The sequence below is a fragment of the Chiloscyllium punctatum genome, chromosome 8 (genome assembly GCF_047496795.1).
Source record: "Chiloscyllium punctatum isolate Juve2018m chromosome 8, sChiPun1.3, whole genome shotgun sequence".
Lineage (NCBI taxonomy): Eukaryota > Metazoa > Chordata > Chondrichthyes > Orectolobiformes > Hemiscylliidae > Chiloscyllium > Chiloscyllium punctatum.
In genome coordinates this window covers 112,277,909-112,297,301 of record NC_092746.1, presented here as the reverse complement: position 1 = coordinate 112,297,301, position 19,393 = coordinate 112,277,909, and the positions used below count along the sequence as shown (strand labels likewise).

Sequence of the window (19,393 nt, the reverse complement as noted above, 5' to 3'; positions counted from 1 at the left end):
TTCCCAAAGACAGATGATAAACTAACTGACCTATAGTTACCCCTTTATTTTGCCTCCTTCCATTTTTGAACAAGGGTGTTATGTTGGCAGCTTACCAATCCTCTGGGACTTTTCATGAATCTAAGTATTATTTTGTATTGTTGGATATCTTTGGCTTTCTCTTACTACCACATATATTTTACTTTCTGAATTTATCTTCGGGCATCAAACCTGAATTGTTGGTATTCTGCCTTCTTGAGGATTTGAGCTATAGGGAGAGGGTGAATAGGCTAGGGCTGTTTTCCCTGGAGTGTCGGAGGCTGAGGGGTGACTTTATAGAAGTTTATAAACTCTATGACTGTGACTTGTGCCCTTGTGTTGTTGTGCGAGACAATGAAAGCAACTCATTTTTGTTCTAAGAGGTCACATATTTCAGCATTGTTTTAAAACAGTCAGTCCTGGTGACAATGATGCTCGAGCCCAATGGTTTGGGAACAGGTCCAATGGTTTATTACAGTTGACCTTGTTCGATCTCATTGTGTGAGAATCCATGGATTAATGCTCATCGATGCAATAAGCAAATCAACTGAATGATATACAAGAGAATTTGTGGCCCTTATGGTATTCCAGTTGAGTTTTTCAAAACTGGTGGATTTTTGCTTCCCTTAAGGTGACATGCAATCATTCCATAGCACAATTGTTAATATCTTCAAGAAGGGAGATATAGGACTCCTGCTGGTCATGGAAAAGCCAAGAAAATTTCCTAAATTGTCACAGATTCATTGAAATGGAATATCAATGCTCATGAAATTTTAAAAAGGTAGCGATGAGACTTCTCTGACTTAGGGTGGAATTCCGATCTTTGCCAACTTTTTTTCCCTCATGTCCACTTCCCATTCTTTAAGGTTAGTGAGGAAAATTAAAACTCGTGGTATTGGAGGTAATGCATTGGCGTGGATAGAGAACAGGAAGCAGAGAGTTGGAATAATTGGGTCCTTTTCAGAGTGGCAAGCAGTGATGAGTGACATGCCACAGGAATCAGTGCTGGAACCTCAGCTTTTAGCAATATACGTTAATGATTTGGATAAAGGAATTGAATGCAAGACAGTCGGTTCTGCTAAAATGCGTGTCTTTTTCAAAGCAATTGGCTTTAACGCAATTGAAGACTTTAGACTGTTATTTGCAGAACATGGCCTTTCCTTACCTAATTTGGCTTTAACGTGATTCCGGCCCCATTTATTTAAATGCGAGGCTATTGTGTGATTTTTTTATAATGCGAGATCGCGTGCGAAGCGAACTATTGCATGATATCAGAACCAACTATATCTCCAGGTTTGCAGATGGCACTAAGCTGGGTGCCACTGTGTGCTGTGAGGAGGATGTTAAGAAGCTTTAGGGTGACTTGGACAGAACTAGCTGAGTGAACAAATACTTGGCAAATGCAATATAATGTGGATAAATGTGAGGTTATCCACTTTGATTACTAAAACAGGAAGGCAGATTATTATCTGAATTGTGGTAATTTAGGAAAAGGTGAGGTGCAATGAGACCTGGGTGTCATGGTGGAACAGTCGTTGAAAGTTGGCATGCAGATGCAGCAGGCAGTGAGGAAAGCTAATGGCATGCTGGCCTTCACAGCAAGATGATTTGAGTGTCGGAGTAAGCATGTCTTGCTGTGGTTATACAGGACCTTGGTGAGGTCACACCTTGAGTATTGTGTGCAGTTTTGACCTCCTAGTCCGAGGTCGGACATTCTTACTATTGAAGGAGTCCAGCAAAGGTACGCCAGATTGATTCCAGGGATGGCAGGACTAGCATGTGAGAAAAGAGTGGATGAAATGGGTTTGTACTTGCTGGAATTTAGAAGAATGATGGGGTTGAGCGGGGTATCTCATCAAAACTTATAAAATCCTGATAGGACTGGACAGGGCAAATGCGGCATAAATGTTCCCGATGTTGGGGGTGTCCAGAACAAAGGGTCACAGCCTAAGAATAAGGGGTAAGCCATTCAGGACTGAGATGAGGAAGACTTTCTTCACTCAGAGTTGTGAATCTGTGGAATTCTCTCCCACAGGAAATTGTTGGGACCAGTTCATTAGATATCAATTAGATATCATCAAGAGAGAGCTGGATGTGACAGAGTGGCTAAAGCAGGAATGGGATACAGAGATTGCATGATCAGCTGTGAACACATTTAATGGTGGTGTAGGGTCGAAGATCTGAATGGCCTACTCCTACATCTATTTTCTATGTTTATCTAAGTTAAAAATTACACAACACCAGGTTATAGTCCAACAGGTTTAATTGGAAGCACACTAGCTTTTGGAGCGACTCTCCTTCATCACCTCCATCCCCACCCCCATTCACCTATTGCACTCTATGCTACTTTCTCCCCACCCCCAGCCTCCTCTCATTTATCTCTCCACCCTGCAGGCTCCCTGCCTCTATTCCTGATGAAGGGCTTTTGCCCAAAACGTCGATTTCGAAGCTACTTGGATGCTGCCTGAACTGCTGTGCTCTTCCAGCACCACTAATCCAGACTGGGATTGTGACAGGTGGTAAGGGACCCAACAATATGGAATTACATGCTGGACCTTATCCTCACCAAATGGCCTGCCACAGATGCATCTGTCCATGACAGTATCATCACATCGTCACATTAAGGATACCTTATATCATATTGTGTGGCACTATGACTAAGCTGAATGGAACAGACTTCGAACCGACCTAGCAACTTAAGACATAGCATTCATGAGGTATAGTGAGCCATGAGCAGCAACAGAATTGTACTCCAACTCAATTTGCAAACTCATGGCCTGGCATAACTTCCGCTCTTGTTGTCATCAGGACAGAGGATTTATGCTTGTTCACTGAAGAGTACAGGATGATGTGCCAGGAACAGCACCAGGCACACTTATAGCTTAGATGTTTTCCTGATGAAGCTACAAACAAAAAGGACTACTTGCATGTGAAATTGCATAAGCAATTTTGATTGACAGAGCTAAGACATTTCACGGCCAATGGATCAGTTCAAAGCTGTACATTCCTTATACACCTAGTTGTGAATGGTGATGGAAAATTAAACAACATGCTGGAGGAGGAGATTCCACCAATATCCCCCTCCTTTAAAAGGTGTGAGACCAGAACACTCAGTGCAAAAGATGAGGCTGAATCATTTGCAACAATCTTCCGCCTAAAGGATCAAGTAGATAATCCATCTCTGACTCCTCCAGAGTTCCCACCATCACAGATGCCAATCTTGAGTCAATTTGATTTACAGCAACAGCTATCAAGAAAAGACTGGAGCCACTGAATACTGTAAAGGATTTGGACCCTGACAACATGCCAATAGCACTGAACATTTGTGCTCCAGAACATGCCACACCCCTAGCAAAGCTATAGAACAACCACAACACAAAAATCTACCTGACAATGTGGAAAATTGCCCAGGTATGTTCTGTACACATAGAGAAGGACAAATCCAACCCAGCCAATTACTACCCCATCAGTCTACACATCATCAGTAAAGTGATGGAAGATGTCAACTTTTAAAAGGTATCCATGGGTACACGAAAAGGAAGGGTTCAGAGGAATATGGGTCAAATGCTGTCAAATGGGACTAGATCAGTTTAGAATAGCTGGTTGGCACAGACAAGTTAGACCAAAGGGTTTGATTCAGTGCTGTATAAATTTATGACTCTATGATTCTAATAGTGCTATCAAGCAGCACTTGCTTGACAACCTACTCACTGATCATAGAGTCATAGTCATAGAGTCATAGAGATGTACAGCATGGAAACAGACCCTTCGGTCCAACCCGTCCATGCCGACTAGATATCCCAACCCAATCTAGTCCTACCTGCCAGCACCTGGCCCATATCCTTCCTATTCATATACCTATCCAAATGCCTCTCAAAAATTGCAATCGTACCAGCCTTCACCACATCCTCTGGCAGCTCATTCCATACATGTACCACCCTCTGTGTGAAAAGTTGCCCCTTAGGTCTCTTTTATGTCTTTCCCCTCTCACCCTAAACTTATGCCCTCTAATTCTGGACTCCCCGATCCCAGGGAAAAGACTTTGTCTATTTATCCTATCTATGCCCCTCATAATTTTGTAAACCTCTATAAGGTCACCGCTCAGCCTCCGACGCTCCAGCTAAAACAGCCCCAACCACTCAGTTCCTGACCACATGAGAGCTTTGGACATGGACAAACATGGACGAAAGAATAAGTTTCAGGGGAGAGATGAAAGTGACTGCCCTTGACATCAATGCTGCATTTTATGAGTTATGGCATCAAAATTCAAAAAACTGGATTCGTTGGGAGTCAGGGATAGCCTCTGTATTGGAGTTGACATACCACAAAGGAACATGTTTGTGGTTGTTGGAGATAAGTCATTTCAACTCCAGGATACCTATGCAGGAATTCCTCAGAGTAGTGTTCTAGGCACAATCATCTTCAGCTACTTTTTCAATGACCTTTCTCCATTTTAAGGATGGAACTGGGATATTGTGCAATCATCAGCAAATGTTCCTCACTATTTCTGATTCCTCAGATTCCACCAAGTAGCCCATGTCCAAATGTAGCAGGATATGGACAATATCCAGGTTTGGACTGACAAGTAGCAAGTAACATTTGTGCTACACAAGTGCCAGGCAATAACATAATCCATCAAGAAACAATCACACTGTTGCCCCTTGATATTTAATAACATTAGGATCACTGAAACCCCATTCTGGATTAGTGGTGCTGGAAGAGCACAGCAGTTCAGACAGCATCCGAGGAGCAGTAAAATCGACGTTTCGGGCAAAAGCCCTTCATGAAACCCCTTCTATCAACATCCTGAGCATTACCATTGACCAGAAACTGAACTAGACTAGCCATATAAATACAGAGGCTACAAGGGCAGATCACTTCTTGATTTCCAAAGCCTGTCCATTGGCTACAAGGCATAAGTGGAGTTCAATAGAATACTCTCCACTTGCCTGAATGAGTGCAGTTCCAACACCATCTAGGACAAAGAAGCCTACTTGATTGACACCACATCCAATTCTTTCCACCATTGTTACTCAGTAGCAGCAGTGTGTAATATGCACAAGATGTACTGAAGAAATTCACCATGCCCCTTTAAACAATGTTTTCCATGCCCAATAGTATTTCCATCTAAAAAGACAAGGCAGTAAATGCATGGGAACATCATTTGCTCACTCCCCTCTGAACCACTTACTATCCTGACTTGGAAATGTATTGCAATTTCCTCAGTGTTGCTAGTCAAAATCCTGGACCTCTCCCTGCAACAGCACTGTGGGAATACCTGGTTTAAGAAGGCAGCTCATCAACACCTCTTCAAGGGCAATAAGAATGGGCAATAAGTGCATGTTGAGTCAGCAAAACCTTCATCCTGTGAATGAATTCTAAAAAAAAGTAAATATCTTAAATGTTTTACCAGAAAACACACCTATAAATTGGGAAAAGATATTAGGAAATTATTAATGTCTGTCACCTCTTCTTGCTGTCTGATAATTATAAAAGATCTTCATCAAATATGTTCCTGAAAAATATTTAAGTAAACCTTTTGAAATTGCACAATCACATTTTCTAGTTTAAAACTGTTGCATCTGTAACTTAAATTTGAGATATTAGCTTCAAAATGGAAGACAATTGACCACGTTCAGTCAGAATATTCATAATGAATAGCTGGCAATCTTTTGCAAAAACTTCTTTTTGGTCTGAAGTGGTTATGATTTTGGAAAGAAATCTGACAAGTGTCTTACAGGTTTATTCTCTTCAGTTAACTTCAAGGTCATGTGGTGAAGTATGCTCCATAGTTATAGCAGAGATTGAAGGAGAGCTGTTTAGCACTTCTGTTGTATGTGTTACTGCTGTTTGCTTATGTAGCTAGCAGCCGGGCAATGTGTCAATGTTCCTTCTTTGACAATCAGTGTGAAATTATTAATCACCATTCCCAATTTAGATATAATGAAAAACATTATGATATCATATAAGGAAAATCTATATTCAAAGTACCACCTCTCGAGTGGATGACAGAACAGAAAGGTACAGGTATGTATTCCTGCTATTTTCCTTTTGGTGATTTGATGCAAGAGTCCCATGTGTCTTGTTTGTATGGATAAAAAGAGATCCTGGAGCATGTTATGAAAATGACCAGGAAGTTTTGCCCTGGCCAACATTCCTCCCTGCACCAATAATATCAAAAATGACTAACTGAGTATTCACTTAAATCTTGTTGTTGGACTTTACTGTGTAAAATTGCCCATTTGTGTTTGCCCATAAGACAGTTTCTGTATTATGTTATGAAGATACTTTATATTTAGTATTGTTTGGGGAATCCAAGGTTTGAAAAATTATGCAAAATCGATTTATTTCAGGTTGTGTGGAAACTCATGGTTTCTTTAATTGAAAGTTCACTTGTGGACATTGGAGCTTTTTTTTACAAGCTTCCTATGAAACACATGACTAGTGACAATGGATTTGCTGTAGACGCCTGGTAAATGTTGTTTTTGAACAGTGGATTGTTTATAGAGATGCTTATTTTATCTGGTTTGATTAAAGAGCAACCTGTTAGGAACAAGTTGAGTTGGTGGAAAACCATATACTCACAACAATTTGAGGAGGAAAAAGTGATAAGACAAATTGCCAAGTAGTTTTCTCTCTAATTTCTAAACAGAAAAGCCTCTTATTAAATTCAGAGTGAAATCTAATTGCTCTTTGAAAGGGTAATTGCAGAAACAGCTCAGAATTGTATTCCCTGGGCAAGCTGGATCTGCTAGACTTTAGGGACAACCATGTGTGACTAGTGATTTGACCACACCAGCCTGAACACCAGAGCAACAGAATGCAGAACATTTGATTCTTATTCTTTTACTTTCAGGAATAATCTATTGACCTTTTTTTTCAAAAATAACCCTCTTTCCCCAGCATTTATACTTCAATTTTATTAACTGTGTATGTTAGATCTTGTTGTTTAAAAGTAATATAGATAAGGAATTTAATTGGTCATTTTGGCAGCAGCAAAAAAAAGTTATTTATTTTGTTTTGTGACCAATGGATTCATATGACTAGAGCAATGGTGCATTCCTTTGGCCTCAGTTGTAACAATTTCTTAAACAGATTTGTCAGTTGTAAGCTGCCTTTTAGGTTCCCATTCCCTGCCACACTAGGGCTATTTGAGGACAACAAAGTCAAGTTTTTTCAGGTTCAAGTCCTACCTGTTCCTACCTGTGTTATAACATGTCTGAACAAGTTCTTTCAAATGTCTGTAAATATCTAGAAAAGTTGATATGACGTGATTATTAGTGTGATTGAGGTTCTGCAATCTGGAAGGTAATCTTTGTGATCTCTAACTTCCAATGTTCGGCTTCAATCTTTCCATTAATAAATAAGTCTCTTCGCTCTTTTCATCTCTCTTTTCTCTTTACTTTTCTCTTCACTCTTCTTTTTACACGTCTGTCTTCTCTTCAAGTCATAGAGTCTATAGCATACTAAAAGCCCCTCTGCCCATCTCATCTATGCTGGTCAAAAACAACCATCAAACTATTCTAATCCCATTTTCCATCTCTTGGCCCATAGCCTTGTGTACTTTGGCATCAGAGGTGTATATCTAAATGCTTCTTGAAGAATGAGGTATTTCTGCCTTTACCATCCTTACATGCAGTGAGTTCCAGATTTGCTCAACCCTCTGAGTGAATTTTTTTTCTTCACATCCCCTTTAACTCCTCTGACTCTTACCTTAAACATATGCCTCCAGGTCATTAATGTATCCACCAACAGTTCCTTACTGTCTACGCTGTTTTATGTGCCTTATAATTTTATATATCTCAATTATGTCCTCTCTTGTTCTCCTCTGCTCCGAGGAAAACAACCCCAGTCTGTCCAATCTCTCTTCATAACCAGAACTCTCGAGCTCAGGCAACATCCTGATAAACAAAATCACAAGTTGCTGGAAGAGCTTAGCAGGTCTGGCAGCATCTGTAAAGAGAAATCAAAGTTAATGCTTCAGGTCTGGTGATACTTCTTCAGAACTCATGGTAGCTAGGAAAATATCAGTTTATATGCAGAAGATAGGGTGGGGGAGGCGTAAGGGGTAAATGATGGGTAGGGATGGAATTCGAAGAGGGACAAGACTGGTGGGACAGACAAAGGAGTTGAAAGTAATCTGGCTGGGAGGGCGAATAGTTGGCTAACAATAGGTAGTGTGTAATGGTAGACTGTGATAACAAGGTTTGGTGTGTGTGGTAGGGGGCGAGGACATTGGGGAGTTCAGGCCCTAAAATTATTGATTTTGATATTGAGTCAAAGGGCTGCAGGTTCCCCAAGCAAAAAATTAAGTGTTATTCTTCCAGCTTGCGCTGAGCTTTGCTGGAGTACTGCAGCCAGCCTGAGACAGAGATGTTGGCCAGGAAACTTTGACCTTATTTCATCTGGTAGTCTCCCTAACACCACCCCGCACCCCCCCTCGGTTCTACCTCCTTCTGAAAATCCACAAATAGGACTGACTGGGCAGACCCATTGTTTCAGCCTGCTCCTGCCTCACAGAACTCATTTCTTCGTACCTTGACTCATTCTTTTCTCCCCTGGTCCAGTACCTGCCCATATACATTTGTGATTCCTCTGATGCTTCACACCAGTTTCCAAATTTCCAGTTTGCAAGCTCCAGCCACCTCCTTTTTACTGTGGATGTGCAATTCTTGTACACATCCATCTCCCACAAGGATGGTCTCAGGGCTCTCCACTTCCCGGAGCAAAGGCCTGACCCGTTCCCACCCACCACCACCCTCCTTCGCTTGGCCGAGCTAGTGCTCATTCCCAACAAGTTCTCTTTTAACTCCCCTCATTTTCTTCAGGTCAGAGGGGTGGTCATGGCTACTCGCATAGGCCCCAGTTATGCCTTTTCAAGGGGCATATAGAACATTCCTGGTTCCAGTTCTATTCTGGCCCCCACCCACAACTCTTTCTCTGATGTATTGATGATGTCATCAGTGCTACTTCCTCCTTTCATCTGGAATTGGAATAGTTAATCATTTTCGCTTCCAGTTTCTACCCCACCCTCACTTTCACCTGATCTATCTCTGATTCCTCCTTTCCTTTCCTTGACATCTCTGTTTCCAATGCTGGGATAGACTGGCCACTAATATCTACTATAAACCCACTGACTCCCATAGCTACCTTGACTACACATCCTTTTCCTGTAAAGACTCCATCTCATATGTTCCAATGAGACCAACTTCGACAAGCTGAAGTCTGAAGTGTCCACTTTCTTCCTCAACCTGCAGATTTCCCCAGCACTGTTGTCAATAGGGCCCTCAACTGGGTTTGACCCATCTCCGGCATTTCTGCTTTCACTTCCCTCCTGCAACAATGATAGGGTTCCCCTTGTCCTTACCAACTATCCCACATCCAGAAAATCATCAGCTGCCATTTCTGCCACCTCCAGTAAGATGCTACCACCGGATGCATATTCCCCTCGCCTCCCTTGTCTACGTTCCGCAGGGACTGTTCCCTCTGTGACACCATAATCCAGTCTTCCTTCACTCCCAACACCCCTTATCACCCTCCACACAGCTCCACGGCACTTTCCCATGGAACCGCTGAAGGTGCCTGTTTACTTCCTCCCTCCTCAGTATCCTAGGGCCCAAACATACCTTCCAGGTGAAGTAGCACTTTACTTGCACTTCTGACAATCTAGTCCACTGCATTCGCTGCTCACAATATGGTCTCCTCTACATTGGAGAAAGTAAGCATAGACTGGGTGACTGCTTCACAGAACATCTACGTTCTTTCTGCAAAAAAAATTCTTGAGCTTTCAGTTGCCTGCCAGTTTAACACACCACTCTGTTCCCTGGCAACACCTCTGTCTCAGTCTTGCTGCAGTGCTCCAGCAAAGCTCAGTGCTAGCTGGAAGAATAACTTCTGCTTGGGGACCCTGCCATCCTCCAAACTCAATATCAAGTTCAATAATTTTAGAGCCCATGTCCTCGCCCCCTACCACACACCAGGCTTTGCTGTCACATATCATTGTTATCACATCTTCCTGATGAAGGGCTTTTGCCCAAAACTTTGATTCTCCTGCTCCTCAAATGCTGCCTGACCTGCTGTGTTTTTCCGGCACCACACTCTCAACTCTAATCTCTAGCATTTGCAGTCCTCATTTTCTCCTTTATTATCACATGGTCTGCCATTACACACTACCTATTATTAGTCACTAACAGTCTCCACTTAACAACTATTCACCCTCCCAGCCAAATCGCTATCGACTCATTTGTCTGTCTAACTGTTCATTTGTTTCTCTGGGTTCCATCTCTACCTATTGTTTACTCCTTACCCCTCCCCCATCCTATCTTCTGTATATAAACCAATATTTTCCTAGCTACCATCAGTTCTGAAGAAGGGTCACTGGACCCGAAACATTAACTTTGATTTCTCTTCACAGATGCTGCCAGATGTGCTGAGCTTTTCCAGCAACTTCTGTTTTTGTTTCCGATTTACAGCATCTGTAATTCTTTCGGTTTTTATTTAACATTCTGATAAATCTCTTCTGCAGCCTCTCCTATTATGCAGACTCCAGAACTGCACACAATGCTCTAGTTATGGCCAAACTGACATGTTATACTGTTACAAGATAACCTCCCTATTCCTTACCTCTGTGTCTTGGCTAATAAAAGCAAGCATCTCATATGCCTTGTTAAACACTTGTTTAACCTGTTCTGCTCCCTTAAGGGAGCAGTGGACATGCATTACAATGTCACTCTGATGCTCAGTGCTTCCCAGGATCTGCCGTTCATCATGTATTCCCTTGCCTTGTTTGTCCTGCCCAAGTGCATCACCTCTTACTTATCTAGATTGAATTTCATTTGCCACTGATCAGTCTTACTGACTAATCCATCTCTATCCTCCTGTAATCTAGGATTATCCTCCTCACAATTTACCATCCCATCAATATTTGTATCAGCCCCAAATCTATTGATCAACCCTCCCTTATTCAAATCTAAATCATTTATATCAACCACTAACAGCAAAGGACACACCACTGATCTCTGCAGAACCCCACGAGAGACAGGCTTCTCATCACAAAAACACCCCTCAGCCATCACTCTCTGCCTTCTCCCCTCATCTTCACACTTGGTGACTTCTTTGAAAAATTCAAGTCAAGTTGTTCAGACATGACATTCTCTTAGCAAAACCATGCTGACCGTTCTTCATTAATTCTGTCCCTCAGAATTGCTTCCAATAGTTTCCCCACCACTGAGGTTAGACTCATTGGCCTATAGTTTCTGGTTTATCTCTTGCTTCCTTCTTAAATAACAGTACTACACTGGCTATCTTCCAGTAAACTGGCACCTCTGTGGGCAGAAAGGAATTGAAAATTATTGCCAGCACCCCTGCCTATTTCCTCCTTTGCCTCATTCAACAGCCTGGTGTACCATTCATCCAGTCCTGGAGATTTATCTGCTTTTAAGCTTGCCATACCATTTAGAACCTCCACTCTGTCTATGCAAATTTCTTTATTTTTTTCTCCCTGATTTCTATATGCACATTGTCCTCACCAGCGAACACTAACACAAAGTATTCATTTCAAATCATACTTACAGCCTCTGGCGCCATGCACAATTATCATTGTGATCCTTTCATCGTTACCCTTTTAGTGTTCATGTCCTTGTAAAGTAACTTGGAATTTTCCTTTATTTTACTTGCCATTATTCTGCCCTTTTTTGCTCTCCTAGTTTTCCCCTTGCACATTCTGTACTCCTGTAGGGCACCTGCTGTTTAGAGCTGTCAATATCGGCATTAAGCCTCGCTTTTTCTCTTCGTCCAATACTGTATATCCCTTGATATCCAGGATTTGTTGCTCCACCTTTTATCCTTATTAAAACATATTGGCCCTGTACTGTCGCTATTCCCTTCCTGAGTGCTCCACTGCTTGGATACAGATCTACCAAAAAAGTAACTGCTCCCAGTCCACTTTGGCCAAATCAAACTTGATTTTATTAAAATTGGCCTTGCCCTAGCTTAGAACTCTGATTTTGGGCCCATTCTTGTCTTTTCCGTTACAATCTTGAATCTATTAATGTTATGATCATTGTTTGCAAAATCCCTCCCCAGTAATAGTTCAAAAAATTGCCCGGATTCATTACCTAAAATTGACTCTTTGAGTGCTTCCCCCCTCCACCTCTAGTTAATTTGAAGCATTTGAAATCCCCTATTTAAATATCCAAATACTTTTACACTTTCAGAGATTTGTCTATACACCTGCTATTCTATCTCTCTCAGACTCTTAGGGGGCCTATAGCATTGTCATTTTTCTTTCAGATTTTATGTTCTACTCATATGGCTTCATTTGAAGAGCCTTCTAAAATGTCAAAAAGGTTAGTCTAAAAGGAAAAGGAAGCATATGTAAGGTTTAGGCAACTGAAATCAGACAAGGCTCTTGGGAATATAAATAAAACATGAAAGAAATTAAACAAGGAGTTAGAGGGCTAAAAGAGGCCATGAAATCTGAAGGCATTTTATATGCATATTAGAAGCCAGAAGATGGCTCGGGGAAGGGTAGATCCACTCAAAAACAAAGGAGGGAATTTATGCATAAAGCGAGGGAAAGTGGGTGAGGTCTTTAATGAATATTTTTCATTTATCTTCACCAAGGAGAAGGATGTTGATGATGGTAAGATTACAGAGGGGTATGTTGATATTCTAGGGCATTTTTAATTTAAAAAGGAGGTGTTTAGTGTTGCGAATAACATTAAAGTAAATAGGTCCAATAGGTAAATAGATGTGATCTGAGGATACTTAAGGAGGCAAGGGAGTGGGCCTTGGCGGACAGCTTAGTTTCCTCTTTCTCCACAGGTAAGGTATCAGAAGACTGGGGAATAACCAATATTGTTCTTTTGTTCAAGAAGGGCAACAGGAATAATACAGGAAATTATAGGTCAGTGATACTTCCATCACTGATTGGGAACCACTGATGGAAGGATCACTGACCTATCCTAAGTGACAAGATTTACTTGCATTTGGAAAGAAAAATGCATTTACTCTGCAAGGATCAGTACTGGGACCTCTTTATAATATATGTAAATAATTTGGATGAAAATGTAGGTAGTTTGATTAGTAAGTTTGCAGATGACATGATAATTGGTGGAACTGTAGATAGTGAGGAAAGTTGTTAAAAGATACAGCAGGATATAGATCAGTTGGAAAGTTGGGTGGCAAAATGGTGGATGGGTTTATTCTGGACAAATGTGAGGTGATGCATTTTGGGAGGTCAAATGCAAGAGGGAAGTATACAGTAAATGGTAGGACCCTTAGGAGCATTGATACACATAGGGATCTTCGGGGTGCAAGTCCATAGCTCCCTGAAAATGGTAGCACGTGTAGATAAGATGGTAAAAAAGCCATATGTGCACTTACCTTCATTGGTCAAGACATTGAGGATAAAATTTGGCAAGTCATGTTGCAGCAGTATTAGAGTGGATTAGCTGTACAGAGTTGGACAAAGTTGGGATTGTTTTGTTTAAAGCGTAAGAGGCTGAGAAATGACTTTATAGAAGCATATAAAAATAAGATTCATGGATAGGGTGGATAGATGGAGTCTTTTTCCTAGGATGGAAATGTCAGATATTAGGGGGTAAAAGGCAGAAGGGAGAAACTTGAAAGGAGATGTGTGAGGCAAGTCTTTTACTGTGCTTTATTATTCTATGTTCTATGCAAAATATACACTGGATTTTCTTTCAGTATTGTTGGATAATTCAGTATAGGTATGTTACTTTTAATGTTGCAATTTTAGGATAAAAATAGCGTTTGGCTGATCTATATTTTTAAATGTTTCTGTATTGCACACATTAATTTTAAAAGTCTGCCACTCTTAGGACTGAGACTGTATTGGATTTCAGATTTCTGGGACACCTGGATATGTGGGATTAAGAGTTGTTTGAGTTAAATTAGTATGCTGATGTAAATAATTGTTGTAGCCACTATCTAGAGTGACATGTCATCAAGAAATATGCCACATTGAATTGGCACAGTATTTGGTCAATAAGTTCAGATTTAATTTGACTGGAATGGAATATGTTCAAAACTGTGTATCTTTTGGATAGTCAGATTTTGGGCAATGAACCTATACTCCAAGTAAGGGGGGAAAATATTGTATTGCCTCAATTGTAATTGTGTTATTTATTAGGATTAATTTAAATTGCAGGCTGTGCTAGCCTTAGCTGCTTCCTGGACATCACGGCAGGTTGGAGAACGCACATTAACAGGCATAGTGATAGACAGTGGAGATGGAGTAACCCATTGTATTCCAGTGGTGAGTATAACATGTGAGTGTAAATAATTATCATATCTACTGCATGAGAAGAAACATTTGGTTTAGTTAGATCTTCAAACTGAATGTGATGTATGTTGCAATTAGTAATTAATACAACTAACAACCTTCCTGAACAAGATTTATCAGCAAACATCTTTTGGATGAAGGACTAGTGAACACTGGAAATCAATAAAAAGCCCCTTGTGACATTTGTTGAATGGCGGGCATTGAAGAACTGTGGCTTGTGTGATCCTTTCTCAGCCAACCTCCACCATGGTGCCTCAATACAAACCTTTTCTGCATTTGTGGAGAGACATGCACAATGCTGCTTGTATACTGAGGGAGTATCATTTCTGGCACTATTCACTTCAACTCAGTAAATAAGGCTAATGCTTACCTTTTGGAGGTTTAACCTCACTAAAATAAAACAAACAGTAGTGAAAATCTTCAAAGACCAAATTTTGGTTTTAAAATCCAATGACAATGCAGCAAATTGTGGTCAGATCCATGTCCTTTAGCGGCATGGCAAGAAAGTAGAGAAAATACAGCAGAAATTATAAAATTGGAATCTTGATGTTGAGAAAAAAATTCTGATGATTTTCCCTTTAGGGTTTAAACAGCAAGATCAAAACCTTGCTGATGAGCAGTGGTTACTTTATTCCCTTGAATCTACATCTAATTATTAGCCCAATTTATCTCATTTCAGGTGTTCAGGACTCATTTTGGAGTCATACCTGGCACATAGGAAGATGGTTGTGGTTGTTGAAGGTCAGTCAACTCAACTCCAGGACATCTCTGCAGGAGTTCCTCAGGATAGTGAGCTAGACCCAACCATCTTCAGCTGCTTCATCAATGACTTTCCCTGCATCACAAGGTCAGAAGTAGGGATTTTTGTTGGTGATTGCACAATGTTCAGCACCATTGAAGCAGTCAATGTCCAAATGGAGCACGGCCTGAAAAATATTTGGCTAGAGCTGTAAAGTGGCAATTAACATTTGTACCACACAAATGACAGGATTGACCATCTCCAATAAACGATTATGTAACACTGCTCCTTGACATTCAATGACATTTTCATCTCTGAATCCCCCACTATCAAAATGCTGTGGGGGTGGGGGGGGGGGGGTTACCTTTGACCAGAAATTCAACTGGACTTGTCATATAAATACAGTGGCTACAAGAGTAGGTCAGAGGTGAGAAATACTACAGTGAGTAACTCACCTCCTGACTCCCCAAAGACACCAGTTCACCGCAAAGCTCATGTCTGGATGTGATGGAATACTCTCCACCTGCCTGATGAATGCAGCTCCCACAACACTCAATAAGCTTGACATCTTCCAGGACAGAGCAACCTGCTCGATTGGCACAACATCCACTCTCTCCTTCACCAACACTCAAAAGCAGCAGTGTGTATTATCTACAAGATGTGGAGGTGCCGGTGTTGGACTGGGGTGGACAAAGTTAAAAATCACACAGCATGACGTTATAGTCGAACTGGTTTATTTGGAAGTACTAGCTTTCGGAGCACTGCTCCTTCGTCAGGTAGAATCGTAAGACACATAATTCATAGCAAATTTATGTCTTTTGCTATAAATTCTGCATCTTATGATACTGCGCTACAGCTATGTGATGAAGGAGCTGCACTCCGAAAGCTAGTACTCTCAAAGAAACCTGTTGGGCTATAACCTGATGTTGTGTGATTTTTAACTTTATCTACAAGATGCATCACAGAAATTCACCAAAGATCCTTAAATAGCACCTTCCAAACTCACAACCACTTCCATTAGAAGGACAAGAATAGATACAGGAATACTGTCAGAAGACTGGAGGATAGCAAATGTTGTCCCCTTGTTCACTGGTCTATAACCCTGGTAATTATAGACCAGTGAGCCTTACTTTAATTGTGGGTAAAGTGCTGGAAAAGGTTATAAGCAATAGGACTTATAATCATCTAGAGAGGAATAAGTTGATTAGGGATAGTCAACATGGTTTTGTGAAGGGTAGGTTGTGCCTCATAAACCTTATTGAGTTCTTTGAGATGCTGACCAAACACGTGGATGAGGATAAAGTGGTTGATGTGGTGTATATGGATTTCAGTTAGGCATTTGATAAGGTTCCCCATGGTAGGCTACTGTACAAAATATGGAGGCATGGGATTGAGGGTGATTTAGCGGTTTGGATCAGAAATTGGCTAGCTGAAAGAAGACAGAGGGTGGTGGTTGATGGGAAATGTTCATCTTGGAGTTCAGTTACTAGTGGTGTACTGCAAGGATCTGTTCCGGGGCCACTGCTGTTTGTCATTTTTATAAATGACCTAGATGAGGATAAGTTAGTAAGTTTGCGGATGACACTAAGGTCGGTGGAGTCGTGGATAGTGCTGAAGGATGTTGCAGGTTACAATGGGACATAGATAAGCTGCAGAGCTGGGCTGAGACGTGGCAAATGGAGTTTAATGCAGAGAAGTTTGAGATGAATTACTTTGGAAGGCACAACAGTAATAAAGAGTGTTGAGCAAATGGTAAGATTCTTGGTAATGTAGATGACCAGAGAGATTTCGGTGTCCATGTACATAGATCCCTGAAAGTTGCCACCCAGGTTGATACGGTTGTTAAGAAGGCACACGGTGTATTAGCTTTTATTGGTAGAGGGTTTGAATTTCGGAGCCACAAGCTACTGCTGCAGCTATACAAAATTCTGGTGCAGCTGGACTTGGAGTATTGTGTACAGTTCACTGCATTATAGGAAGGACGTGAAAGCTTTGGAAAGGGTTCAGAGGAGATTTACTAGGATGTTGCATGGTATGGAGGGAAGGTCTTATGAGGAAAGGCTGAGGGACTTGAGGGTGTTTCATTAGAGAGAAGAAGGTTAAGAGATGACTTAATTGAGACAGTAGATAATCAGAGGGTTAGATAGGGTGGACAGTGAGAGCCCTTTTCCTTGGATGATGTTGGCTAGCATAAGGGGACATAGCTTTAAATTGAGGGGTGATTGATATAGGACAGATGTCAGAGGTAGTTTCTTTACTCAGAGTAGTAAGGGTGTGGAATGCATTGTCTGAAACAATAGTAGACTCGCCAACTTTCAGGGCACTTGAATGATCATTTGATAGACATATAGATGAAAATGGAATAGTGTAGGCAAGATGGGCTTTAGATTGGTTCCACAGGTTGAAGCAACATTGAGGGGTGAAGGGCCTGTACTGAGCTATGTTCTATGTTCTATGTTCTGTAAGACTGGCAAATACATGGGGATACCACTACCTGCAAGTTCACCTGTGAGCTTTTCACCATCCTGACTTTGAAATATATCACCATTCCTTCTCTGCTCCTGGGTCAAAATCCTGAAATCTCCTCCTGATCAGCATTGTGATTTTAGCGCATCGGGATAGTTAGCATATTTTCATAGTCTGGAATAGTGAACAGTCAAGGGTATAGACATGTTGCTGTATGGCACTATGTTACATCTTTGCCACACATACAGCATATGCTGGCAGCTTACTCAACCATCACACTGCATATACTTCAGCCACACAGCCTTGTGTGAAAGTCAAACGGACCTAAACTTTTGTGGATTGAAGGACGAATATGGTCAGTCAGGTGCGACAGCCAGAGTCAGAAAAGCTTGTCCAATTCTAGTTCTGGGGTTTGGCTACAGTCAGCCATGTAGGACAGGTGCAACCAATTAGGGATTACAGGTACATAATTTGACATGCTTTTGAGACATCAGTCCTGGAGATGGATAACTTTTGCTTTTAATGACATAAAGGGAGGGGGGCTGCATATGACAGTGGATGGAAGAGCAGCTAATGCTGATATAGTAGGAGGAGAAGTAAGAAGGAGTGAGTGAGTAGGAAGTGTGGAGGCTTTGAGATTGAGATCATGAGATCGATGAGGACAATTGAATTGACACAATACACACTATAATGGGAGTTGTAGTCGATGAGCCTTTTTGAGATGAGTGCAGCGACAGAGTTAGAGTTGATGTTGGCCCTTTGAGTGTCAGTCAGCTATGAGAAGATGTGGCACTTGCCCTTGCAGCTTGCAGTATTGTGCATTGAGTTTCATGTGCGATATTGCATTAACCTCGGACCACAATCACACTCCAGATGGTGCATGGCCTTAATTTGCTTGTTAGCAGGATGAAGCACTGCCCTTCTTTCGACCAACCCAATCACAAGCACCACTAGGTCCCTGTCAATAAACCAAGAAGCTAATCTTTTCTGGACCATTCACTTGAGAAGTGAGGATCAGAAATACAGTGTGAAGAGCAGTTCCTTATGTAAGTTTGCTTTCTGAGCTGGAAGGTTCATTTTTCAGATGTTTCATCACCATGCTAGATAGCATCATCAGTGAGATTCCCGAAACCTAAACACATAAATAGAAAGTGGGTCACTAACACTAGTGCTTCACCAGAGGCTCACTGATGATGTTACCTGGTATGGTGACATAATGTTGGAAATGAACCTTCCAGCTAAGCAAGCAAACTTACATCCAGAACCTCAACCTTAGCTACAAATCTTCTCAAAGCTCACCAGAAGTTCCTGACTTGCAGCTTCTAAAGTGATGTGCAGCTAGGATTAAATATAGCATTAGTGGTATGAACATGACAGTCCTGGCAGCGGTTGTCACTTCCACCTTTGCTACTTCATTATTCCATGAGAGAAGTGCTGAAGAGTTGCAAACAGGAATCGAACCCAGGACCTTGGCACTGTGAGGCAGCAGTGCTAACCATTGAGCCACTGTGCTACTCATTGCATGAGAAGATTAATGAGAAGACAAGTGGAAGATTCATTAGATTAGAATTCCTACAGTTTGGAAATTAGCCATTTGGCCATTAAGTCCACAACGACCATCTGAAGGGTACCCACCAAGACCCATTCCCCTACCCTATATTTACCTCTGACTAATGCACCTAGCACCATGGGCAATTTAGCATGGCCAATTCACCTGACCTGCACATCTTTGGATTGTGGGAGGAAACCAGAGCACCCAGAGGATCCCACTCAGACATGGCGAGAATGTGCAAACTCCATGGACAGTCAGCCAAGGCAGGAATCGAACCCAGTACCTTGGCACTGTGAGGCAGCAGTGCTAA

The 19,393-nt window shown here is 41.5% G+C and overlaps 1 protein-coding gene across 9 annotated transcripts in view; it reads left to right on the top strand.

Moving 5' to 3' along the window:
- Positions 1-19,393, top strand: part of LOC140480815 (actin-related protein 3B) — a 196,345-nt gene that overhangs the window by 94,558 nt on the left and 82,394 nt on the right. For 8 of the 9 annotated variants that reach the window (XR_011961408.1, XM_072576242.1, XM_072576243.1 and 5 more), the window contains one exon: positions 14,192-14,299. The exons of the other annotated variant lie outside the window; for it this stretch is intronic. Coding sequence is in view for 7 of the 8 variants with exons in the window: in XM_072576242.1 (XP_072432343.1) it covers positions 14,192-14,299 (108 nt within the window). In the remaining variant the exon portion in view is untranslated. The remainder of the gene's footprint in view (positions 1-14,191; positions 14,300-19,393) is intronic. 9 annotated transcript variants of the gene reach the window in all.